Source organism: Pectinophora gossypiella, chromosome 7 (assembly GCF_024362695.1).
Source record: "Pectinophora gossypiella chromosome 7, ilPecGoss1.1, whole genome shotgun sequence".
Lineage (NCBI taxonomy): Eukaryota > Metazoa > Arthropoda > Insecta > Lepidoptera > Gelechiidae > Pectinophora > Pectinophora gossypiella.
The window spans coordinates 7904546-7932289 of record NC_065410.1 but is presented as its reverse complement, the minus strand read 5'-3'; the positions used below and the strand labels follow the sequence as shown (position 1 = coordinate 7932289).

Here is a 27744-nt window from a genome sequence, read left to right as displayed (position 1 = left end):
ATTTGAAGACTTCCTTATAAAAAAGTATTGTACCTACCATGACTGCTCACTTCATTTGCTTTTGAGTTATACGCATTTTTACTAACGCGTTTGGCTCGACCATTACTGACGGCAGTACGGCGTGGGTACGCAGTAAATTTTGCCGTAAATGTATACCTGACTAGCCCAATTAGGAACATAGCAGTGAACTTATTTTATATTGTTAAACTAAGTCTCAACGGTACCGGTCACAATTGATTGTTTTACCCATTGCGGATGAGACGTTCGTTATGTAAAAAAAACGATTCAAAGTGTAACTAGGTATGTTACCTACAAATAGATATATTTGAATTTGTAGAGCACGAGTATTTAATAACACATAATAATGACGACCCCATTACTCTCTCCGTGAAAACGGCCAATAAACTCGTGACAAAAAACACTTCAGGACTTCGATACCGACCCCCCGAGGGTGGTCGACAATTTCCCCCGTTCAGCGCTTACCACTATCACCTTACTAGGGTCGATTACCTAAATTCAATTAAATTTTGTTCCGGGTGAGAGCCCTCAGCGCTCCCCAAATCTAGTACTTATAAATCACCTCAAAACAACGCAGATAATAAAAGTGGATAAGTAGATACCTAAGTAATTCAGCTACCTTATATTTTTGGTCCTCTTTACTGATTTTGTGCGTGTATGAAACGATTGATGAATGTGGAGGAAGCAAGAGAAGTGTGTCAGGATCGAAGCAAATGGAATTCCATAGTCTCTGCTTACCCCGGTAGGAAATAGGCATGAGTTTATGTATGTATGTTTACTGTTTTTAATTTTAATCTTAATAGATTTCTCTGAGGTTATCAACAATATAGGTAAATGACATGTTTAAGTCTAATACTATGTAAGTGCATTTCCCAAACAGAAACTTAGAAAGAAAAAGGTTACCGTTCGCCATAGTCAGTGTACTACTTCCGATCCGACGTAAACCACGGCGCGGCGTGTTGTGTACGTTATCATTCGGTTTCACTATCGTTTGCCTGACTCGTCATTCTATTGTAAATTGTCTGTAAAGCCATAATAAACTACAAGGTCGCGCCGAGTGGAGGGGGCTTCGAGTGCACCTCACACGTTTTCAGAGCCGCAGCAAGACGCTTGTTGGCTTCGCGAACACCCTCCGAGGGCTACAGGACCTCATCGTCCTGTGAAAAGAAAAAAGATTAATAAAAATTGAACCAAAAGTCACTTCAAATTCTTCTTAACTTTACTCTGTAAATTTTTTGAATATCGATGCTTTTTTTTTTTGAAAACTGATAACTATAAAGTTTACTTAACTGATCCAAATAATCTTATGTCATATTAAATAAGTTTCCATTTAGGACGGGAGTAGCAGTGATGTAGTGTTTCGTAGCGGTATATTTGCTCAGGTGGTGGACTATATTACGCAAGTGTTCCCTGATCACACAGAAGTTACGTAGACCAGTACTGATCGGTCTCTTCCTTGGAAAAGACTCAAAAACTCCAAATAACATTACAACAAAATAAATGTAACGGAATGTGGCTGTATAGTATAAATCGATTTTCAAGCCTTGTTTTGGTGACTCAGTGAAAAAAATATTAAAAAAGTGTGTTTAAAAGTTATTATTATGAAGCGGCATGGATTGGTCGTCGCATTGTCTCTACTAATAATACATGGTGAGTCATGCATGTCATTTAAAACATAACACACAGCCAGACACAACTCATAGCCGCAATCCCTATAGGGGTAGGCAGAACCGTAAGCCTTTATAATGACAAATACACTTGGTATGAAGTCTAAGGTGCATAAATCGAATAAAATAACCTGTATGGTGATAGCAGCAGTAACCAGTCTATCATCCAAACATCTACCTAGTCTTTTTTACGATCCGATCCATCATGTTAAAAGGGACATATCCTGTATAAAAGTGATAAAGTGAAGTTCATGAAGTTGTATACAATTGATTTTTATTTTTTTACCTAACTTATGTACCTGTGTAGTTTATTATTAGTAGGCAAATAGACTGCGTTACATAATAAGTACTACTAGTATAATTACTATGGTGATTTAATGATAATTGCAGTAATATCGTGAAGATTCAAGTTTTCTGACGGATTATAAAGAGTTGTGGAATGACGGCTTATACTTATTAGAGAAGTAACCTTGATGCAAATCCGGGAAAGATCTTTTCGAAATTATCGTTAAAGAAAAATGTTTAGTTACATACCAGTATTTTTGTAATCTAGCGCAGGGCTAAACCAATGAATGTCGAATTTGTTTTCGAATTCATGTTTGGATCATAAATTATTATCACGTGCTCAGCGGTGAAGGAAAACATCGTGAGGAAATCCACATGCATTTTCATTCTAACCTGTATTGGGCTGGTTTTCCTACGCGAGTTGGAAGTTCAGACCGGCAGTCGCGTCTGTAAAAAACCGGACCTGTGAAATCTTCAGGTTAGGTAAGCGGACCCTGTGAAAAACGGAATAATGCTAGGGGGATGATCTTTGTAATTCATAAGAAGAACGCAAGATCGACCTTTATTTTGAGTCAACTGATCATAACATAGCATCACGCATGTATTTCCGAAGGGGTAGGCAGAAGTGTAGTAACTTTAAAAAAATGTCTTAATGTTTACTTATATAACAGTATCTTTGTAATTCATAAGAAGAACGCAAGATCGACCCTTATTTTGACTCAACTGATCATAACATAGCATCACGCCTGTATCTCCGAAGGGGTAGGCAGAGGTGTAGTATCTTAAAAAAATATATCTTAATGTTTAGAGTTATATAACAGTATCTTTGTAACTCGTAAGAAGTTCGTAAGATCGATCCTTATTTTGAATCAACTGATTAATATAACATATCACTACGCCTGTATACCTACACAAAGGGGTAGGCGGAAGTGTTGTACACTCACTCCTCGCCAGCTATGTTTAAGTCCTATGTAATAGAGGCGAGCCTATTTGCCACTCTGCACAAATCCTGAAAACCATGTAATAGATTATACACGATCCAAACTCCTTCAAACAAAATATGTATTTAAATTATAGATTCGAACCCGTGACACAATGTAAACAGGGCTTGTTTTTTTTTGACGTGACTTATTGCAGATTTGCCGCAGATGTCTTTAACTACTTGGATGGAAACAGGGCTTGGAAATTTGTCTATAAGTGTGGGTTTTGAGTGTGAGATAGATTACCAACGTCATCAACCCTGGTATCAGGGTTATTATTGAGCCGTCAAAGGCCCCTGACTTCTCATTTATTTATTTATTTTGAGTTACCTAATCTGTATATTATATACATATATTATATACATATACAGGGTGTTAGTGACATCGTAACGAATACTCAGAGGGATGATTCAGACCATGATTCTGAGTTAATATCAAGTGGAATTTTCCGTCGCAAAATTCATGTTATTTTTTTAGTTTTTTTAAATTATTTTCAATTCTATACTTTTGCGATGGAAAATTCCACTTGATATTAACTCAGAATAATCAGCCGAATCATGCCTCTCAGTATTCGTTACGATGTCACTTACACCCCATACAAGTACATACAGTAGCCATACAAGTACATACAGTAGCCATACAGACCATGATTCTGAGTCGATATCAAGTGGAATTTCCTGTCGGAGAAGTCATGAAAATTTTAGAGCTTATTTAAATTATTTTCCGTTCCATACTTTTGCGACGGAAAATTCCACTTGATATCAACTTAGAATCATGGCCTGAATTATCCTTCAAAGTTTTCGTTACGATGTCACTAACACCCTGTATGTATATGTATATTATATGTATATTATATATATGTTACATATATAATATACTTACATTTATTACATATATTACATATATGTATATTATATACAGATTAGGTAACTCAAAATAAATAAATAAATGAGAAGTCAGGGGCCTTTGACGGCTCAATAATAACCCTGATACCAGGGTTGATGACGTTGGTAATTTATTGTAATGGTTCTCAATCAAGCGCTACATTTTCTCACAGTTAACATAGTTATTATACTACACATTTACGGAGGTCGGTACTTAGTTACAACGGCAAGTGATTACTGGCCATTATGCGGTGTCCTGGACGACCTAACAATACCTAAGGCCATTGAACCGGCTCGCCCAGCTGTCATTATGTCAAATCTGGGCTAAGGTAGAAAGACGAGGTACAGTCGACTGTAGTTGGGCTTTGACAAAGGGGAGGGCCATGGGCGTATCCAACATTTGGCCCGTGTCAAGTTCAAGTTATGCTTTGCTAATGAAAAAAAAAATGTTCAGACAATGACCGGTCGTCATGATCGATCCTCCTTCAGAAGGGCTGTCCCTTCCAAGTGCAAAAAAGTAAAAAAATAACAGAAAAGAAAAAGAGAAAAAATAAGAATAGAGTCCAAGCGTTATCTTCTTTCTTTAAATTAATACGGCGGCTATACTTAAATTAGTTACAAGTACAATAGGTCTCCTGTTTGCCATGATCTGAATCATGATTGCCAGCCAATGAAAGTCATTAAATCTTTATTTAAAAGTAAAATCAATTTTCTTAGCAGAACGTAGCCGTATACGGTAGGTAGTGTCTAGTGTCCTTGCGTGCTATAGAAAGAGCCAAAGCCTTTATAAGCTAATGTAAACTATAATCTATTAGTAAATGTTATCCGTGGTCTAGTGGCTAGAGCGTTGGGTTCACGATCTGGAGGTCTGGGTTCGATTCCCGATAGGGACATTGTCGAAATTCAACTGACCTTTGTTTGGTAAGGACATTGCAGGCTTGAATCACCTGATTGTCCGAAAAAGTAAGATGATTCCGTGTTTCGGAAGGCACGCTAAGTCGTTGATCCGGTTGATTGAGGGGAGACCTGTGCCCAGCAGTGGGACGTCTTTAGGCTGTTTATGTATGTATGTAAGTAATATTTATGTAAGTATACATAAAATACGGAATAAGTCCGCTTCATTGCGTCATTAGCATAATACATACGGCAACCTCTCGTTAGTACTTGACGCTTATTAGCAATAATATATAGAGTTTCAATGACAGTTCATACTAGTTTTTATGTTCAGGTAGGTAGATTATTTTACTCCAGAAGTGTTGTATGACCTTACAATATAGATTAACATAATAGGTGCTTTTGTTCTAATTCGGACATTCAAAATAATCCACCACACCGCTCCCCAAATACTAACCTCCTTTGTGTGCATTGAGCCTATCACAACCCACGCTAACAATCTTATCAGGGTGGGCATTTGGGTAGTTTGAGGCATCACATGACTTGTAGGGAGCAATACTATTAAACTTGTAGGTAATAAAGGGTGTCAGTATTGCTAGTCTATCGCCAATATCGATAATCCATCATTTTTGAACGGATAGAGTATTATAAGGTTGTAACTAGTTAATCGGTTTGTATCATATAAAATTGACTCTTCAAGCCTTGCTGAAAGTCTAAAAATAGACAGAGGTAACTTACCTAAGGAGATTCTTACACTACTCGGCATATACATACATATAGACATACTCTAGACAATGCGATTTTACCAACCGCGTCTGTGTGCGATGTCGTGCGTGTGATAATCGCTATGTAAGCTTACCTAGAAGAAATGGAGCAAAGCTTTTGTTTGGTAGGGTCAGGTTCATCAGGTTCAATATAAAAAAAAAACAAATATAAAAAAAGAACTTTAATACTAATTTACAAACTAAAGTGGATCTAATTCATATCCTTATGCTATATCCTAATCCTTGTGGGCGGCGAACAAGGCCTCTCTGACTTGCTGTGCCGTGGCGTTCTTCGGGAGGCATATACTCTTAACGTTGGCCGGGGCCTTGCCGTCGGGGCACTTGCCCTGGGACAAAGCCAGGCTGTGCACGCAGATGAAGATAGCAGCTACTATCACGAAGAGAGCGCTGAGAAATCTCATCTGCAGACAGAAATGGGTCCTGTGATAAGCCCTGTGTGCAGATGATTGAAGACTTCGTGTTTTCATCACAGAAGTCAGTGCAGGACACATACCTAAACAGTCTATCATACATTCCACTGCTGGGAGGAACTCCCCGGAAGTTTTTACTCAATTATCGGTCTCGAGGTGACCCTCGAGATTGCCTAAGTTTCTGGATAAGTTATATATTTTTTCTCACTAAACACATAAAACTTAATAAAAGGTACTGCGATTAATAATTTAAGGACTTATATATAGCTGTGTTTTATAGGACATTGAGAAAAAACTATTGTAAAGATAGATCAGATGCATATTCCAGTCGCACTATAACACAATCTACAATTATTAATACCCAATTGAATTTGATAATAATAAGGTAGTATTAGCAAAAACTTTTCTTTAACTTTTAAATACTTGCCTTGTGTTACTTTTAGGCTAAGTACCTAGTCTTGCATTGGTACCTAGATCATTGTTGCAGTTGTAAACTTCTAATTCGTATTATATTTACTGATTAAATAAGAATGGTTGTATTGCAAGTAAGTATAAAGAAGACAGAGCCTTATTTAATAAACAACAAAGGTTTTTTTTGTTACGAAACATGTTACACTTGTAAAACGGTAAATTTTTCCACAATCACACAATGGTCCTTCGATGTCAACTAGTTTAATAGAATAACTAATATAACATTTCCAACTAATTAACATTAAATATTGCTACATTTCCGTCTTGATAGAGGTCATCAAACGACAAAAGTACAGACACTGTTATATCATGTTATGCTTTTACATTACATAATACAAAGCCGGTAATTAAACGTTGATATATTAATTGCTACGTATGTCACTTAACAAAGGCACTCACTTTTTATCACAGATCGAACGAGCTAAACCTTCCAATCGACTTCTCTACTGGAGACTCGAGGGGCCACTGACAAAAACAAATACATTAATTTCATATAAATCTGCAACTTTCAAACAGGTTTTGCATCTGTATCGAACGTGCGACCCTGAACTTTCCCCTTCTATAAAGATCAAAGATAGGTTGACATAGTTTTAAATCTTGTCACAGTTTGATTGTGATCGTGTGAGTTACGCAATAGTATTCCAAATTATCTGTGAAGCAACTAGGTACTCTTATAATTGAATGAGCAAAGCTTCGGAGACTTTAACAGTTGCATAATAAGTATTGCACGACATTTTGATATTAACCAGTAGTATAATACCATAGCAGTTAATGTGATTGCCATTTCGATTCACATTTTTACCTTTCTCGTCGCCTTTTTCGAGGGCAATTTGCCTTAAAAAGTAAAAATATAAGATTTTGTACCTGGAGTCTGATTTAAGTAAGGATCTGACGCTTTTAATTTAAGAAACATGAGAAATCTAAGCATAGTAATCAGAAAGCAAGAATGAATGCAAGAAAAGTATGAAAATTTAAATTTTACGATAAATAAAAAGCTGCCTAAATGATAAATGGTAAAAAGTCAGAATCCCTCAATGCGGTCAGGATTTTTATGATTTCTCGTATAACACGAAGGCGCCAAAATTCTCTAGGGAATTATGAGATATTTAAAGAAAACTGCTGCTGATAATTTTATCTTCTCCCCAACAGAAACGCAAGCGCAATGCAGGGGTCACCAAACTATCACATTCGCGCGCTGGTCCGGCGTGGCCCCAGAGGGCGCGGCCCCAGTGTTCGTGTACTCGGCGAGTGGGGACGAGGAGTCCCTAACTGGGGCCTGTCTGTCCCGCTGTCGGGAGTTGCAGGACTGTGCCGCGGTGGCGGTCGCGTACGGACGAGGGAACTGCCACGGAATCGCTGCTAATACACAGCAGAAACTGCGCGCAGACAATGATGTCGCTTACTTCAAGAAAATTTGCTTGGCACGTAAGTAATTTTCAGTGTCATTAAATGATAAAAGGTTTTCAAAATTACAAAAAATTAAAAATAGTCAAATTTTTTCTTGGTACAAGCAGCTTTATTTACGTTTATTTTGCGTTGCCCCAGTGCTGGAGTCCTGCGAGCCCCGGTGGTGGGCCCTGGAAGTGACCCCAGGCTACCATCTGCACTCAGACGCCCCCGACTTAAAGGTCATCCTCAACGCCACCATGCCAGAGTGCTATGACGCCGTCCTTGCCGGGAACGGGAAGCAAATCTACAGGTAATATTGCATCCTTACTAATATTATAAATGGGAAAGTGTGTGTGTTTGTTTGTTTGTCCGTATTTCACGGCAAAACGGAGTGACAAATTGACGTAATTTTTTTAGGTGGAGGTGGTTGAAGAGATGTAGTGTGACATAGGCTACTTTTTGTCTCTTTCTACTAAGTGCCTAACAAAAAAACATGCATCATTTTTTAAAATTCTGCCCGCAACCCCTTCAAAGAGGGGTGAAATTTTATATGGGACTTTACGCAGTTTTCAAATTAGAAACCTGAAAATTGGGACATTAGGAAAGGGGGACCGTGTTACCCCAAATATAACGCGAGCGAAGCCGCGGGCAAAAGCTAGTCTTGTATATACTTGTATGCTAAATAGACCTTTATCTTCGCACGCTTTATAAAGCTAAAGGCAAAAAAAAACATACGACATGATGAATGTACTAAAGCTGAATTATCCTCCTTTAGTATCGAGTTATGATCTCATAAACGTATCAGTCAAAGATCACACGCTCCACTTTGCTTTATTCTTTATTTTTCCTCTAGATAAATCTTTAAAGTACGAACAGAGTGGTTCATTTTCAAGGCTTTACACAGGGCACACAGAGCCGAGACAGTGGGACAAGCTATGCGGGACGGGCGCATGATTTTGTTTGCGGTTTTAGATAAAATCTCAGTCCGCTTTTCCGGTTCAGTCTGCAGCAAGCGTTATTCGTGGAGTTTACCTATTACGACAAATTAGGTTACGTGACGGAATCACTAGGCTAGGTCACCAGCTGGATAGCTGATCAGCATAATCTAAGTTTTTCTTTCAATCCCCTAACGTCCTGCTTGCCTAATAATAAAAAGAGGTATGAAGTCCATTAGGTAGGCACTTTCTCAAGTCGTGATACCATTGTTGACAAATGTCACAACGAATCCAATTTTCAATTAGTTTACCGTCTTCTTTTATATATATTTTCCTAATCTTCGGTGAAAACGGTGAATAAATTTTTTTAAATTTATTCATCATCTGAAACAAGTAAAAGACCTTTTTAGATAATAAGTCATCAGTGGATATGGTATCCGCTTTGCCCTACTCACTTTGCCCCACTAGGTAAATTTTGAGGTTAACACATTTCATGCAAAAACTAATAATTCTGACTTTCTGTTAAATATACCATAAAAACCTATTTTGGTATGCTACTGAATTAAGACATTCCTAAGAATCAAAAACTAGAAATATAGGAGAATTAATCAATGTACTTACCGCGTAAAATCAATCTTTTATTTACGAAAACACAAATCTCCACTCCGCGGACGGGACACGACGCAGCCCCTCGCTTCGATGTTTGCCGCGTATTAAACCAAGATGGCCCGACGTAACAGTAGTGGTGTGTTGAATTAATATCTAATATTTTAGGAGTAGTGGGGAGTATTCGCTTTGCCCGGGGTATTCACTTTGCCCAGCCTTCCCCTATTCCAAAAGCAGATTATTTACGTAATTTGGTTTACGAGATCGTGAGTTTCCATTTTATAGCTCATTGATAAATTTAAACTAGTTTTTTAGCCAATCATTTTACGATGGGTAGGTAGGTACCTATATGATATGCATAATAAAATTGTATCTATGACATTAGCTTGAGAACTTATTAAAAGGTTAAAATAAGACCTAATTTACAAAGGAGATTGGGAATAAAATAAAATAAATAAGTAAGTGGGTACTACGAAGTCATCACCAATTTAAGAGCCACGCTCCTGTCGATGTAGCATTGTCTATGCTACTTTTTAGGGAAAAAATAGAGCAGTGGTTTCCCTCTTGCCTTCCGCCCCGCAGTACTCTGTCTGGCGCGAGTGGAATGGCGCCCAGAGTAGTCTATTTCAAAGCCCTACTAGGATTCCTGTCCTCCGCCTCTGAATAGTACTGAGAGTTACTGCTGCCCTCTATCAGGCTCCAGATTACAGTCCCTGTGACTTGCCCCTTTCGTCCTGCATTGCCGTACCGATGGCTCCCATCTCCACCTCTGCAACCGTTGAGGTCTTCACCCGTATCCCTGGGCAAGGGTTTTACTTTATACCCTGTACTACGCTATACCTACCCAATAAATTGTTTGTGCCTGTCTAATATTATGATTTTGAACTATTCTAACCTGCTGAAATACCTATTCAGATATAATAATGCTAAACTAAATAATTCCATGTTACTTAGTATCTAGTTTACATACAAAGCATGATGCGGGCGAATGAAGGCCTAAATACTGGCAATTGAGCAATGGTGTTGTTATGTAATACTCGGTAACTGTGCCTTTGTTACATAATAGGGTATTGCCCACGCACACATTTAATTACAGGATAAAATTCGGGACTGTCCCGCTTCTGGGAGGAACAACGCTGATACATCTAATAGCAACTGTTTTATCGACATTGTATCATGATTCATGATATATCATTTACTAGGAAAGTAACACGTCGTTTTGGTTTATTGCTCTAAGTACATAGATGATCTGGGTTGGGTGGGATGACAGTGGAGAGTTTATTGTCATGGGCATTAGGGTCTTCCCTTGTCATTATTAAGGTTAATCATATACATCTTAGGACTTCGTTTCAACAGTGGCGTAAGTATGTATATTCGATACGTCATATTTAACGGGAGTCATGAATATGAACATAACAAATTTACCAAAAAATAATAAATAAAAAAAAATAATAAATAATAATATTTAATTTTTTTTTTTATTTTTTTTTATTTTTTTATTTTTTTTTTATTTATTTATTTATTTATTTTTTTTAAATAAAGATTCTATCTATCTATCTATCTATCTATCCATAATAAATCCCTCAGGTCAGCGCAGTGGGTGGGTCTGGAAGGCAGCCTAGAGCCGGAGGTGGTGACGTCAGACCACACCCTGGGCAACTGCGTTCTGCACGCAGAAGACAAGTTCACGGAGCCAGAGTCCTTCCGCGTCTCCAACTACTACACCTTCTATGTGGAGAACCAGTGCCGGCACGATTGTGAGTACTGTTGCCGAACTATCGATAATATCGATCGTATTGAAACTATCGATAGCCGTAACTCTCTTTTAAATTGCTGTGCCTAATCCGGGTCCATATGTGTTACTCACCTTATGTTACCTTATGTATGATTAGGATTAAAAAAAATACCTCCACCAACCCGCATTGGAGCAGCGTGGTGGAGTATGCTCCATACTCCCTCCGGTTGATTGAGGGGAGGCCTGTGCCCAGCAATGGGACGTACTCGTATATAGGCTGTTTATGTTATGTTATGATTAGCCTTCCGATACGATTGTCCGTTTTGAAACTATTAATAGTCTATCGATAGTGACCTATCGAAAGGCAACACTAATTGTGAGTATTTTGTTTTCTTCGCCAACATTTCGGTTATAGTCATCCCATTCACGATCATGGGCACGTATGTACCTACTTATATACTTACAGGTGTTAGTGACATCGTAACGAATACTAAGAAGGGTGATTCAGCTCATTATTCTGAGCTAATATCAAGTAGAATTTTCCATCGCAAAAGTATAGAATTGAAAATAAATTTAAAAAATACAAAAAAAAAAAACATGAATTTTTCGATGGAAAATTTCATTTGATATTAACTCAGAATCGTGGTCGTGGTATATTGTGCCTTTACCAACCCGCAGTACAGTATGCTGTACTAAAACAGTATGCTACCTACGATGGTAGCCCCGTGAAACATACCACTTGCCTTATATACCTACCTATTAATTGGGAGTTTCCTCGGTCAAAGATAAATTATGAAATTCTGATTTTGACTAAATAAAGACACATCTTAAGGTAACAAAAAACATTTTCTTTTTTTTATTTTACTTATTTACTTATAGAGTTTAATAAATAAATAAGTGCGGTGCTTTTACATACAGATTCCATAGTAATTTCGTGTTTCGACGTTCAGTAAAAAGTAACTGATTTGACTAGTTAGAAACAACCCTATTACTTACTTACTAAGATTATTCTATCAATCTCGAGTAGGTATGAGTCAATTATTAGATATCATTAAGTAGTTAGAGAACCAGTGATTTAAACACAAATGTCTCTTCATAATGGTTACCTAATTTGTTGGCGAAAAACGCGATATCTATGAACAATTATTGGTCACATGAATAATAAAACTCAATGTAAGTACACAAAGATTGCCAAAACCGTAATTTTAGATGCACCCCCGATATAAGGAAGTTTTATATTTATGTATTTAAAAGGTACACACTACAGGTAACAATTATGACATGAGGAACTAGAAGGTTACAAATGAGGGTAATAACTAGATTGAAACCCAAAACGTGTATACACGGCATGGTTAGTAAGTATTGTAAAAACTCCCGCATCCCGACTCTGTGGGTAGATCATACCTTTATTGCAAAAAAATATGTTTTGTTGCAGATCCTAAGAAGATTGACAGATGTTCCTATGAAGAATACTACAACCAAACATTGAAGCACGTTGAATTGACTTTTAAGAACTACACCAAAGAACAAGTGAGTAACTCAATGGTTTATTCTGACCAAGTCGTACATGTTATACAAAAATAATTGGTTTGTAAGGAAAAACATTTGGTTGGTTTGCAAAGGTCCTTTTGTGAATGCACAGAAACGTTGAAGTGAATTAGTGACATTTACTAGAGTGGTAATAAAGAAAACATATGAATGCGTATAAAAAATATGACTAAGAATTTCACCGGTAAATGACTGTATAGTTTTTTATGAGAATAAAGCTTTTTCAAATGAGAATTTTCCGTGAAGACAGCGTTTATTACAACACGTACTTAAGTAGATACTTAGTTAGTTTATTGCTAAATTATCAGTACCTACCTGCACACTGCATGCCAGTGTAATGACCGTAAAAACCCCATGGATGTCAAAAGTAAATCCCAGTTTGAGTTAGATATTCGTAGGTACTTAACTACACAGAGAAACTTCGCCTGTAGTAAGCAGTAGGTAAACTACTGGAGGTAATGTGCCTATTACTTATACGAATATGGTTACTTCTAATTCAAAATTAATTTATTCGTACGTGTACTTTATTATTATATTATAAATACATGATACATACATACATACATAAACTCACGCCTATTTCCCACCGGGGTAAGCAGAGACTATAGAATTCCATTTGCTTCGATCCTGACACACTTCTCTTGCTTCCTCCTCATTCATCAATCGCTTCATACACGCACGCCGGTTCAGAGTAGATCGTATTAAACCTTTTCTAAGGACATCTCCAATTTGGTCATCGTAAGTCCTTCTCGGTCTTCCAAAAATAAAAATGAAAAAATACATGATTATATACGACAGATTACAATTATTATTAAAGTAGTATCAGTACACTACGCCAAAAAATAGGCAGGAATTACCCATACACCCACCGGTGGGTGAAGCCAGTGGGTGCACGGGTGGCGAGGGATATTTTCTACAGAGATTATTTTTTTTGTTTAGTTCTAGATTATCGTGCATTGAATAATTATTATATTATAATAATAAAAAATAGTTACTTTGTAAAGTACGTGATCAATTGATTGATGATCATAACGCCACGTCTCTCGGGGAAGGTCCATTTTTTGTACCCCTTTTTTCCCTTGTCATGTTATAAAAGAAGATAGACAATAATATTCCTATAATATAACTTTAATACTACCATCTGTGTTAATATTCGTCGAACAATACAAAGATGATTCATTGAATGAGTCGCTGAAGGTTTCCAGGCCAACAGATGATGACAATTGTCATGCAATATAAACTTGTAAATCATCGATTCCAGTAAAACCGGTTGCAAATTTATTGTTTTCCATTGAGAATAAAAACTATTACACCGTGTTGTAGTGAAACATAGAGCTGTTTCATTTGAAATAGATTGAATCTAATTGTCAGGGAATCCTACTAATTGCCTTCTAACTACATTTTGTAATTAAGTATCAAGTACTTCTATAAAATTGAAACAGAGGATTGGATTTAAAAAAATATTGTTTTTTTTTTCACTATTCTAGTGATTGATAGATACCCAACCCCCACCACCATTAGGGATTACGGGCGTGAGTTTATGTATATATATATGTGTTAGATACCCAAGTAGGTATCTACTTACATACTAAGTACCTACTTACATGAAAACTATAGTTTAACATAACTTGCCTAATGAGAGCCTTAGCCAAGTTGCAAACGATTGTGACAATCTACAGTGAAAGTTATAAAAATATATGGGATTAACATGTCACTTTTATCAATCCCATACATTTTTATCACTTTCACTCAATGTCGAATGTCATAATTGTTAAAATATGTACCTACCTAACATTTCGTAAAAAATACGAAACTACAACTAGGTACGTCCTGCTACCCTACGCGCTGCTGTTCCTGCTGCGAACTGCGACTTTTGTAGCTTACGAGTACTAAAAGCCAGATTTTTCCCCAGTGCAAGTCATCATGCGAAGTGGAGCAGCGCTTCGTATGTCGAGGGTTCACGTGGTCAGGTGTGGGCGAGCGCGGGCTGTGTGACCTGCACAGCGAGGACCTGGTCACCACCGGCTCCTGGCTGCTGCGGCGCACCAGCACCGCCGTCTACTACCGCCGGGTCATCTGTTTAAATAGTGAGTCTCGTAATACCTTCACACGTGGTCAGGTGTGGGCCTACGTGGGCTGAGTGACCTGCGTAGCGAGGACCTGGTTACCACTAGCTTCTAGCTTAGAATACGACTACTTTAAGGGCCCTGCCTGACTAAGGCCCACAACGATGGTGTTGCGCCACCAGGATTGGCCACCAGCGAGAAATTGTTCGGGATTCGGTTGTTATTGTTACATAGGTACCTATATTTTGTTGGTGGCACCATCATAGTGTCCTAGTATGCCCTGTTCGGCAGGGTTAACGAACAACTACATTGTTATGTAAATAACAACAATAGCTAGGAGGGTCATATAGTACTCTAGTATGGTAGCCACTTTCGCAAAGTGGAACCTTTACTGTGATTTTTTTAATGTTAGATTTTGTGTGCCTTTGCATACGAGTACACACAGCAATCTGGATGCGTTGCGACGCAGTTAACATAACAAAACTCATGTTTCGCTCGCAGGTTACTCGTAAATTTTCTGTGTGTATTGAGGTTTGATAGAAAAGCATAATACTTTATTTTTATTTCTCACATAGGCATAGAATACGGAATAATACTACGTATATGTAGAACGGCAACTCTCCGCTCCCCACCACCGTATGAGCTAGGTTACGTTAGTATTATATGATCTGTGGCTAGGTTTACCTCACCCTCCTCGGACATAATTTAGTCTTCAAACGTATGACGTCAGTCGGCACACACACAGTTGCGCGTGTACGATGATGTCAATATGAAGTGTCTGTGTAAAACGAGGTTATTTGTAAGAAGTGTCCGAGGTGTGACATACGTACTTACCAGTATTTACCAGCCTCTATTAACCTCCTAGTACGGACACTGTCCTAACATGAGCAACCTTTTCCTCTAACAGTTTCTGTTAGTACACTGAATATACATTATTTCAGTAACCGTGGAATGCGAAGGATCGGACCTGGAGGTGACGTATCGTCCGCGTGGCGCCTTCCGAGGACGAGTGTACGTCCCGGGCCGCGGCGAGCGATGCAGCGCTCGCGCCACCGGCGGGCCCGTCAAACTGACGCTGCCTTTATATGGAGACTGTGATGTTAACTTCGCTTACGCTATTTCTAATAGTCCTGCTGGAGTTATTAATAGGTAAGCAATTCTCACCTGTGATGTACGCGACGCTCTCGCTCGTGCAAGAGCAGAGAAAGCACTCGGCCAACTCAAAGGTCCTAAACTGTTACGGATCCACTTGGTTTAGGTCGGCGACAGGTTTTCTTCATTTAGTTACTAGCACACAAGAAGATGAACGGACTTATTAGGGTACTATTAGGTAGCTATAACAAATATGACATTTGTACTAAACCCCACCCGACCGTTTAGTTTACGAAAAATCAATCTACTAAAACTCATGCCTCGATGTTTCTATGCCAACCGAAGTAGATCCACGCGGTGAAATATGTTGCGTGAGGTTGCGTGCCATTACATTAGGCTGTTTATGAGTATGAAACCAGAGTGTGATCATATGTATTTCAGGACGATGGCGTACGTGATGGTGATGATCCAGAACAACCCGATCATCCAGACGGCGGGCGACCGCTGGGTGCGCGTGGGTTGCTCGCCCGGCGCGCGCGCCGCTACGCAGGTTGACGCTACCGTCGCTGTCAGGGATACTGGGTGTGTAGCGACTTGCGCGTCAGTAACTTCATAGGACTGATATCGTTTGGATTGAAATACGTATAACTAATGAATAACGGTAATGATGGTAAGGTTGATCCCGAAAAAGAGAACCTGAAGGTACGCGAGTATTTGATTCTAACCGAGTTTCGTTCATCCAGTATCTAGAAAAGAGAAGCCATAAAAGAAACAGGAGAAGCCTTCGCCCGATTTTGCGGGCTAAATATAATATTATGGTGATTCGCACTGACTAACTTGAGTTTAGGGCCAAACTATTACCTACTTGGTACTTTCCTACCTACTGTCCTATCTGTCTTTCGAGAAATTGTTTATAGATCTATATGATTTTAAATATATGGCAAATAAAAGGTAGATCTGGCGTATTTTATTGTTTTAGAGCATTTATAAGTACTCGATTGTTCTACTTGCAGCAAACCTTCTCTGGCAAGTGAGTCAGCGAGTGTGGCCACACCGGCGGCGGCCAGCGCGGTATACAGCGCGAGTTCTGCGCCGCTGACGATGTATGTGGTCCGCGCGGAGGATGCCGCCGGCGCCGTTTCGCTCGGTGAGCCGCTCGAGCTTCGCATTGAGACCACCGGTGAGGAGAGCTTACTACTGCCTGAAACTTGTAAAGACAGACACAAGTCACGCCCTACCATACCTACCTATAGCATAGAATAAGAAAGGCAACTCTCCGCTCTCCACCAGCGGCTGAGCTAGGTTTACCTCACCCCACCTCGGTACTTTAGGCTTCAATCGTATGAGCGTCAGACGACACAGACAGTGTCTGTGTAAAACAAGGGTTTTTCTATAAAGTGTCCGGGGTTTGCCATTCGATAAGTTTATCGCATCTCTGGAAAGCGGTGTACTGGGGACGTCTGCACCTCCGCTGAAATGTAGGTAAGAGATCGTTCTAGCTGCGCACTGCTACCACTGTGGGTGAGCTTTTCTACCCTATAGCCTGGAAAGATCATCTTTCTGTATAGACAGACGTAGATAGCAAATCACGCCAGGATAATACATGGTTATCCCTTAGTGAACTTTTGCAACTTATCCAGGATGATAAAGTAGTAACTAGACACATTCTATATTTTATACTTTACACTACTTCCAATACAGCAAAAATTTACCTGTAAGTACATACGTATTTCTTTTTATTTTCACGATTGGCTTTCAGAATTTTAAGATGTTTTTCTTCAAGTCTGATATTCAGGACTCTAGGATTTCTTGAACTTATTATATTCTACCTGGTCACATAACAATGACATGGTCTGTTGGTGTTTTCCAATGTTGCATCAGAGTAGGCAGCGACAAACACTGCGGCAGTTAAAATTAAATTAGTATCTATCGTCGGAAGAGTCGTTTTCACGCCCACTTTTACGGTCAATTGAACGTGAAAACTATTTGCTTATTGCCATCCAGTTGTCTGTCATTGAGTTCGTAACGGAACTGATTGAATTATCGTTAGCCTGAGGAAGGATGTAAATAAATCGTGTTGTTTTATCTGTTAATAATTTGAGAGCTACTAAAATATCTAAGTAATGGGATTTCAAACAGAAGAAACTGGAACCAGGTTCCAGTTTGCTTCTAAGCCGGCTACGAGCCGACATTCTCTAATGGATAGTGATCGTGGATTCTATCTGTAACCGCTACTGGTTTATGGGTTTATCTTTAATAATAAAATCATTGATAAAATTTTAATACATACATACATACATAAACTCACGCCCGTAATCCCTAATGGGGTGGGCAGAGCCACAAGTAATCAAAGACAACTTGCAGCCACTGTTGATACGATGTCGTAAGCTGGATATGATGAACCTTATGGTGATAAGTGATCAGCCTATCGCCCATATCATTAGTCCATCATGTTAAATGACACAATCCCTCTGTCGGTTTTTACGACATGCCCGGGAAGACAAGCAGCTGAACGTTTTCTATGTTTTTTATTTGCTCCCAGAACAGCATAGAAGCAAAAATTTTTAATAAAAAACATAATAAGGGTTTTAATATATTACAGAGGAGACAGAGATCGAAGCTTATCATCTCGTAGCTTCGTCCAGACTCGGAGACAGTTCCGTGTTGCTGCTGGATAGCAGAGGATGTCCAACAGGACAGGTATGATTTATTCACTTGTTTGCTAAACATTGTTATGACGTGTAATTTTTTATACCCCAAAAATTGTGTGATTTTTTGGCTTTATCTATTTTCTCTTGGATTCTTGAGAGAAAAAAACCTAGCTAAGTAGTTATTGCTAACTACTTAAGTGTGTTTTTTATTACTTACTAAGTATATATTTTGATGTCTGAGTATCCTGTACTGACAACACACATCGTCAGGTGGATTTCCCGTCGTTCAGCCGACAGTGGATGGGCGGGACTCAGCGACTGTCCTCGCGGTTCAAGGCCTTCCGTTTCCCCACGTCACACGTCGTCAGATTCGCATTAATGGTCCGCTTCTGTGACGGCAAGTGTCCGCAGGTATGTACATACATTTTGTATGGTAAGGATTGTAATTAGGTACATTTAAATATGAATGCAGTTTTGTTTTAGGTAGCTACGTAGAACTAGGCCTAGTAGAGTGGATATGACCGAAAAATGACTGCAAGTTGTGTGGAGGTGTGGGGGAAAATAGAGGAGCTGATTTCATTCGCACTAACTTTTTATCTCGCGTAGTAGCTTTATTGATTACATAAGAACGTTGTGCACTATTTTTCCAGATGAACTGCAGGTCAGCCCAGCAAATCCGGAGTGCGCGTCAGACTAACGACACGTACGACTACACTGAAGACGGTATACCAGCAGCGGTGCAGGAAGACAACTATGAAGGCCGGGCGGGGGTGGTGGCGCAGGGCGGCGCGGCTGGCTGCGGCGGCGGGGGTGCTGGCCGAGTGCCGCTCGAGCTGGAGATGGTGGTCGGGTCGCGAGATATCCTGTCTGCTGATACGCTGGTCCGTGCCGATCATAGAGTTCCAGGTGCGTATTCGTTACTAGTTATTTAAGCAAGGTGCACTAACAGTTACCTACCTAATAAAATAACGCCATTACAATTACTACAATCGAGTGAGATAATGATCTCTTTTTTGGTCATTGTGAGTTTTGTTTGCTTTATTGCAGTTTTCGAAATGTCTGTCAGTGTATATATCTAGTTACTTACCTAATACATGCATAATAGATAAGGATAGTGTGTTCAGTAGTGGACCGCGTAGTAATGTGAATACCTAAACCTTTTACAGGTTCAATTACCCAAATATTATGACACACCTGTAAGAATATGCAATAGATATTAATTGAGTTAATGATAGGCGACTAGCAAGTTACTATTGTGCCGCTCGTGTGGTTTCGGTCACGCAAGGCTGCATCACAAACTGTTTTGACGACTTTATTTTGCTTATATCACTAAAGTCACCGACATAGCTCGGAGAATTGCCAAGCTGAAGTGGCAATGGGCAGGACACATAGCGAGGAGAACCGATGGCCGCTGGGGCGGAAAGGTTCTAGAATGGCGACCACGTGTCGGACGACGCTCAGTGGGTAGGCCCGCTACAAGGTGGACCGACGATCTGGTGAAGGTCGCGGGAAGCCGCTGGATGCGGGCAGCGCAGGACCGATCGTCGTGGAGATCCTTGGGGGAGGCCTATGCCCAGCAGTGGGCGTCGTACGGCTGATGATGATGATGATTTTGCTAATTATGTCGCGTGGCTGTTTACGTAAATACCTATATTGGCCTGAAGCTTACCTACGTTTATTGATAAAATAAGTGATAGTGAACTAAATTTGTCTAAGTAGGTACATTGTTTTCCCGGTACAATAACTTATAAGTAAGTGAATCATCCATAAAGAAGGGTTGTCTTTCGTGCATGAAAATTGTGATAAATAGCTTGGCTAGCCCAAATCCGATCCACAGGGGAGCAGCGTGGAGTAGTAGCTGAAATGGCTCATGTAACGATTACTCACATTAGTAAATAGCAACCGGGACCAACGGCTTAACGAGGCTTGAAGCACGGATCATCTGACTTATATTTTGTCCGAAATAACTACTATACACAACTCCTATGCAACTCACTTGTCCTGGGATATTTAGTAAATACCTGTTGATTTATATAAGTCAGTGCGTCCCTTATGTTTCAAGTTGGTATAACATTTGCAGAAGAAGCGCCACCCCGAATAGCAGACGGCGCGATGGTGTGCGTGCACGAGCTGCTGCTAGTGTCGCTGGCGCTGGCCTGGCTGGCTGTGCAGGTGTTACTGCTGCTCGGCTGCTGCATACTGGTCAACAGGTGAGCGCTTCTTAGAGTTCCGAAACAAATTGGTAAAAAAGTACTCTAGATATAAGGACTCAACGCAGTTAAAAGAAAAGTTTATTTTCAATGTAGGTTCACCAGCTGCTATTTTCCATTTGCAGGTATCGGAACTTGGCAGAGATGAACATGCAGAAGGATTATCAGTCGTTCGACAACGTGGGCTTCGATACCATCTCGACACACCGGCGCGTGCATTGGCCGGATCAACACTTAGACACGATACACACTTAAACATTTGAGTAGATCCATAAACACTACAGCAGATCGAGAACCTAAGAGAAAAAGGTGCAATAGTCTTGGGAACTACTTTGTCCTAACCATTAGTGTATAGTAACATAATTAACATCAATGGTATATCGAGGTGTCGATGTCGTTAGGATGTAGTCTCTTTTACCTACTGAAAATGGAACTCATATTCTTTGAGTATGAGTTTGAATGAGTAGGAAAATGTAGAAATATTTATTGGCATGTTCTTTTTGGGCTCTGTTTAAAAAAAATATGTTTTATTTTTACTGAATTCCGTCCATTCTTTTAGTTAAGAGTTTGTTTTGTTTCACATAAATGTTAAATATAAATCGATTAAGTACTATTTATGTGTGTGAGATACTTATAGTTATTATTATAGATAAATCAGATATCACATGTACATAGTGTCAAACGTTACTTAAGTATTAGATCTACATAAGTTATTTGCTGGCTCTATATTTGAATGATGAAGAAACAAAATAGTGTCTGTATATAAGGCGGTAGGCTATAATTTATATCACTAATTATTTTTATTTTAATAGAGAAAAATAAAAGTATTTTGTTTACTTATACTTACTATTTTATTTACATGAGTTACCTACCTTCCTCCATATCGTCAAAATCTTAATTTTTTTTCGTATTTTTCACGCAATATAATTTTATAACTAGGTATTAAAATAAATATAAAAACACAGTATATTTTCATGATTACAAAAAATTTGGTCATAAAATACTCAAAACATTACTCTGATATTTAACAGAGTTGCTCAGTTCGTTTTCGTATCATATGAACCAATGACATTTATATATTGTATGAACTCAATTTTGAAAAGTTATAAATCATAAAATCAGTTTATTAGAGTGCTTCTTTCGTGAACTTTTTGTTTTCGCGCGTTAATAGTTTTTGTCAGCGATGTTGCCAGATTATACCTTTGTTTTCCCTTCAATAGACCATAGATTTACATGCGAGCACTGCCATCTAGGGATTTTAAATAATAACTAAATAATTTTGATAGTCGTTGGTCAAGTTAGTTCAGTCCGGTGTTGTTCTTGAATATTGTTAGATGGTTTTCTGCGTAGTGGTGTTAGTCACGTGGTTGGTTTGTGGTTGATGTATGGTTGGATGACTTGGATGTATGGGCGGGGAAGGCGCCGGTGGCGGAGGCGTCGGTTGCTGCCGCGGGGAGTTTCGTGGCGCTGGTTGCCGCACAGTTTGCCTGTTAGACGCAGCGTTGTAATGGTAGCCGTCGAACTTGTCCGCATTCGGCGCCGGGTAGGTAGCCGTGCCCATGTACATCACCTGAAACGTTGCATGCTTAATCGACTGGAATAATTAAGTTGTAATTGAAAACGCGTTTGTAGTTATAAAGAATGGACACGATACGAGACACGTTGCTAACTAGTTCAATGGTTACGCACGATTATTAAAACTACTTTTATAACTAAAATACAGCTTGGTGAGGATGTACCTCTGATCCCAGATGGGACATAATTGTGAACGTCTGTATATTACACGTACATACATAATAAACTCACGCCTGTAAACCCTAAACGGGGTGGGTAGAGCTACATATAATAAAAAAACAACTTGCAGCTACTGTTGATACGTAGTTCTAAGATGGATATGATGATACTTCTGACGGAAGGGAATGTGGTAATTCTATTGTTAATAATGTTTTCGTTAGATATTACGTATGCGCAACGGTATATAGAAAAAATACAGCTACTATAACTTCTGCCTTGCTCAACCTTATAATTATGTCGCGCTAACTGACGTTCGTGGAGCTGATGTAGGTTGCTGCCATGGTATAAGATGGTTGCTGCGTCGCACCACTAAGTGTCGTCATGTACTTAGCGACTACAAAGCTCCATTTGATCATTGCTGCCGTGGTGCGATTGTTTTTATAAATTATGAAAACGTTTACCTGAGGTTTAAATCCTTCGCTACCAGCTTCGTACTCGACAAGCTGCATACGTCCGTCGGGCAGCAGTACATGGTAGGAGCCCGTCACTTTGTCGTCCTTACGCTTCTCGTTGTGACCGAAGTCCAGACTCACTTGATTGTCTTGCACGTCGTATGCGAAGTCGTAGCTCGCTGGTAACTGAAATATAAAGTTTAGTAGAAGGTACCTTTGAGAAGAGATACGGTGGATTGAATGTGCAGTTTTTGACGTGACTTAATTGTAGATTTGCCGCAGATGGCATTAACTTTCAGGCGATACTTTTCAATACCGTTCCTAAGCGTATTCGTAAGCCGCAACTACCATGGGATTTGGGTGGTGTGGAACAGAATCGAAAAACGTTATGAAGCTAATTTGAGCCATTGGGCAATTCCCGTGGTTTTTCGTATGAAACGATTTTGTGTCACCTGTAATGGTTTAGAAAGGGACCCACCTCCGCAAAAATGACCCTTGCATAGGTCATGATTGAACGGAATAGAATGTACATGATTGTTTTCTATTCAAATAATATCAGGCAATTGGGGCGGCCAAAATTAAAATTGTTTTCTTATTAACCATGTAAGAAAAACAATTATATATTATTCTCTCTCGTGGCGATGGCATTTAACGCTTGATTCGAGGGTAGCGATATTGTGGAGAAAAACTGTCTCTATATATTTGCAAATAGATGCTAATTTTTCCGTGGGAAAGTACACGCCACGAAAGCCGTAACGAAAATACGCATTTAGTAAAAAAGGAGTTTAAGTTACGGCAGCTTCTGTAGCTTTCTTCCCACCGCCAGCTTTAGGAGGCAGGTACTCTTGACCTCGGATACTGGACCATAGTGATATCGACAGCAACGTCATCTGTGGGCCAAAAAAAGGAACGCTGAAAATTCTGAACATTCGATTAATGCAATTATTTAATCACGAATCACACTTACACAAATAATCCGCCACATTTCGACAAAGATCTAGGTCTATTTTCAAAAGATGATACAAGGGATATGGGAGCATCAAGCACAAATCTCCGTTTATAAAGGTACTGTCAACCTCAGGGTTGCGGTTTTGGCCACCGCCCCTCGACATTTTTCATTATAGACGCGCACGACCTACCAAATTATTATAACTGATAATACTAGGCCTAGTCCCACAATGAATTTGCATTTCGAAGATGTTGGTTGCTGTTGAAACTCTTTGCGGTCTAAATAACTTTACAAATTGTTCTACATTTTCCTTTCGAGTGGACTCGTGATCGTGAACATAGTAAGTATTCTTTAAAGTCAATTCTCTTTCAGTTATGTACCATTATTTGCTCATTTTACATTAGTTGTTCGAATTATTGTGGGTAGTTAGGTATGTATTAGTATTTTTTATTTAAAGAGATTGCATTTTATTATCGTCTAAATTGTCTGGCTGGCATAATAGAATATTCTTCCAAGAAATTTAAAAATAAATTATTTGCTTTTTTAATATTAATAGGCATTTAGATATATTTTTTTCGGTGATAGCAGCCATTGTTTTTGGTAATCGATTATTTTAATCGAAAAGTAATCGAAAGAGTATTTTACACTTGCAACATCAGCAAAGAAACGTCAAAGTGTCTGGTAGTTCGGTTCATCTTAAAATTATTTACACCTTTGTTTATAAGGCCATAAAATCTATTTTTGCAAGTAAAATATCAATATTGATACAATCGTAGGATCCATAGATACCGACCATATGAGTTTTTAGACGTCATGTCATGAACTGTCAGGCTTTTCGGCGGGAAACGGGAACGGGACAGTTGCTTTCTTCATTGAGTAATCTAAATAATTAATACGAAGTGGTGTTTTGTGGTTAATGATCGCATTAAGTTAGTCAGGAGACATTCGCGAGTGTTATTATATTGGAGTATTCAATGAACAAAGTGTATCTGCCTATTTTCGCTTCGTGCTGGGAAGCCGCTTCATAGCTCAAAAGTTTATGCGGACTTTTGAGTTAATTCGTTTGGGGTTCGGAGTAGGAGTCTACTCCGAGGGTGGGGGCTTAGGTTTCATCATCATCATTCATCACCTTTCATCATTTCATTAATCATCAAGAAAAAAAAAATACGTAAGACATGGCTGTATGGGCATAGTTCCCTTTGCCTTACCCTTCGGGGAAAACCAAAACAAAAAAAAAAAAAAATCATGAACTGTCAAAAAATGCAAAAAATGTGATAATTATCGGAAATAAGAATTAATGGACATAATAGTATATTTTAATGAAAGCATACTGTTTTAACTTGACATAACTTATTAGACTCTCAAGATGAATTCGGTATTGAGAAGTAGCGGCAAGCTTTTCCGTGCGTTCTCTACATCTTCAGTGCGGCAATGTGCGGTGCCGCCTAAGCGCAAGAAATCGTTCTTCGTTCCGATAACATGGAAGTCCATGGCAGCGACAGCGGTGATTGGCGGTGGACTCACAGGCTTCATGCTATACGTGCGAAAGGAGAAGCAAGAGGCTCTGGATAAAGAAAGAAAACGACAGTTAGGCAAAGCCAAGATTGGAGGCAGTTTTGAGCTCGTCGACTCCGAGGTAATGCATCGAGTCATAAATGATAACATACATCACATAATATATTATTGTAAATACCTATAATTTATATTTTTGTTAAGTAATTTTTTTTTGTACTGAGAATGACTGAGATTAACGCAACCTTGAGCTATTGGTGCTAATTCCTGTAGACACAATTTTAAGTTACATCTGTCATTTTCTTATCCGCCGAAAAGGAAAGGGAAGGGTACTTACTCAACAAGCATAAAATTTATGGAACATACATCAAGTTTGAGCATAAGTCTAATACAACCCTTTTAAAAAATTGCATTGGCTAAGAACCCGACAGAATTAAGTTGACAGTACATGTCAAACAGTTTGCATACCAGTGTATGCATACCTTTTACTGCATACCTTTTCAATTCACCCGGTTATTCATCCATTTACTCATTCTTCCTAAAATTAAGAGCTGTCAATCTTCCCTTTTCAGCAAATAAAAAAACTACAGGTATAACTTAAAGTAAAATTAAGAGGTGTCTGTAGGAATGGGGGCCATTGTATTATTAAAAAGAGTGCTTCTTTTATTCTAATACGGCAATTTTTCAATAATTTTAGGGTAAACTGGTGAAGAGTTCAGACTTCCTTGGCAAATGGCTGCTGATATACTTTGGCTTCACTCACTGTCCAGACATCTGTCCTGATGAACTGGAGAAACTGGCAGAAGTAGTTAACAAACATGGTAATGTGCATTTATTGTGGTGTAGCTCACAGGTTACATTTATTTAATTTTTTTCAAGTTATTGATTATTCATTTCTTTTTTTTTATTAAGTGAACTATCACGTTGTTTGTCAACATTATTCCAATGTTTTAATATGATACAAAGAAAAGAAATAAATTATTTATTATAAAAAAAAGCCTTGGCACAGTCTTCCCCTCAATTAAATAGATGGAGTACGGAGCATACTCCACTATGCAGCTGCACAAGTGTGTCCTTTAACAGTAGTATCATGTTAAAAAAGTTATATATCCAATTTCTTTTGATTAGAATTAAGACAAATATTATAAATATCTGATCTCAACTTTATAACTGTTTTTTTTTTAATACAGATCAAACACCATCAGCACCTCCACTTCAGCCCCTATTTATATCTGTAGACCCTCAGAGAGATACGCCAGAGATTGTGGGCAAGTGAGTATGATATTTAAGGAATGATTGATATGTTTTTACAATATTTGTATACCTGTTTTCATGATCCTTTATTTCACCTGCCTGTGTTTTCAATGGGATTTGTAAAGGGATTAGCAATAAAGTTAGAATTGTTATAGACATTGTCCATCCCATTTTACTTTGCTGCTATTGTATTGATGATGCCAATCATATCCCATTGCAATCTCATGAGCATAGGCAGTAAGAAATATTTTTTTGTTTGCAGATATTGTAAGGAATTCAGTCCTCGGCTCCTGGGCCTGACAGGTACTAAGGAACAAGTGCAGCAGGCTTGCAAATCGTACCGAGTGTACTTCAGTGCAGGTCCACAGGATGTTGATAACGATTATATTGTAAGTACATTGTGTTTGTTGACTTGGATCAGATTTCTAAGCCTTAACTTACCCAGTCTATTATTAATTATTATTATCTATTTTATTTGTTGGGGATGCTTACAGCTACTACAATTTGTATGACACAGGCTGTTAGTCACAACATAACAAATACTGATGGGGATTATTCAGAGTTGATATCAAGTGGAATTTTCTGTCGGAAAATTCATGAAAGTTTGAAAATTTTAGTGTTTTTTAAAATTATTTTCAGTTCCATACTTTTGCGACGGAAAATTCAACTTGATAACTACACGGAATAATGATATGAATTGTCCTTCAAAGTTTTCATTACAATGTCACTAACACCTGTTATGTCTATTTAAAAGCCAATAATAGGTGTCTACGTGTATGTAAAAAATACTCAACATTACAAAAGTAAAAGGCCTTAAAGTTTTTAACAACAAGCATAAAAATGTTTTTATTTTTCAGGTGGACCACACAATCATCATCTACCTTGTGAACCCAGATGGTGAGTTTGTGGACTATTATGGGCAGAACCGAAACGCCAAGGAGATCCATGACTCAATGCTTGTCAACATCCAGAAATACCAAGCAGCGACGAAAAGTTCCTGGTTTTAAACCAAACTTTGTGCATTTTAGTGATAGACTTTTTAGTTTGAATATTTTCTTTTTAAGTAAACTATAAAATAAATAGTTTTGTTACAGTATTTTGTTTGCTTGTCCCATATTCCTTTATCTGGTTTATTTATTGGTATGAAATTGATAAAGATTTAAGCAAAATTATCCACTTCTATTAAATACTAATGATAGTACATACTATAAACACGA

At 38.6% G+C, this 27744-nt stretch overlaps 3 protein-coding genes and 1 long non-coding RNA gene across 4 annotated transcripts; 2 read left to right on the top strand and 2 right to left on the bottom strand.

Moving 5' to 3' along the window:
* The first annotated feature begins 1085 nt into the window (after nucleotides 1–1085).
* LOC126368004 (uncharacterized) lies at nucleotides 1086–21468 on the top strand. The gene is made up of 14 exons (XM_050011840.1): nucleotides 1086–1668; nucleotides 7544–7819; nucleotides 7940–8093; nucleotides 10912–11081; nucleotides 12495–12589; nucleotides 14520–14694; nucleotides 15615–15822; nucleotides 16207–16347; nucleotides 16779–16945; nucleotides 18368–18465; nucleotides 18687–18827; nucleotides 19067–19322; nucleotides 20497–20626; nucleotides 20752–21468. The coding sequence occupies exons 1-14, from the start codon at nucleotides 1620–1622 to the stop codon at nucleotides 20879–20881; spliced, it is 2190 nt and encodes a 729-aa protein (XP_049867797.1). The 5' UTR covers nucleotides 1086–1619; the 3' UTR covers nucleotides 20882–21468.
* On the bottom strand, nucleotides 5660–6864 carry LOC126368107 (uncharacterized). The gene is made up of 2 exons (XR_007566528.1): nucleotides 6794–6864; nucleotides 5660–5914 (listed from the first exon to the last, which is right to left on the bottom strand). It is a non-coding gene; the product is annotated as an uncharacterized LOC126368107 (long non-coding RNA).
* A 100-nt stretch (nucleotides 21469–21568) lies between the features above and the next one.
* On the bottom strand, nucleotides 21569–24170 carry LOC126368095 (uncharacterized). The gene is made up of 4 exons (XM_050011980.1): nucleotides 23780–24170; nucleotides 23607–23702; nucleotides 22822–22998; nucleotides 21569–22196 (listed from the first exon to the last, which is right to left on the bottom strand). The coding sequence occupies exons 1-4, from the start codon at nucleotides 23795–23797 to the stop codon at nucleotides 21957–21959; spliced, it is 531 nt and encodes a 176-aa protein (XP_049867937.1). The 5' UTR covers nucleotides 23798–24170; the 3' UTR covers nucleotides 21569–21956.
* Nucleotides 24171–25010: 840 nt separating this feature from the next.
* LOC126368087 (protein SCO1 homolog, mitochondrial) lies at nucleotides 25011–27621 on the top strand. Its single transcript, XM_050011970.1, has 5 exons — nucleotides 25011–25397; nucleotides 25971–26094; nucleotides 26464–26545; nucleotides 26790–26916; nucleotides 27385–27621. Exons 1-5 carry the CDS (start codon nucleotides 25128–25130, stop codon nucleotides 27532–27534), a joined length of 753 nt encoding a protein of 250 aa, XP_049867927.1. The 5' UTR covers nucleotides 25011–25127; the 3' UTR covers nucleotides 27535–27621.
* Nucleotides 27622–27744: the final 123 nt, after the last annotated feature.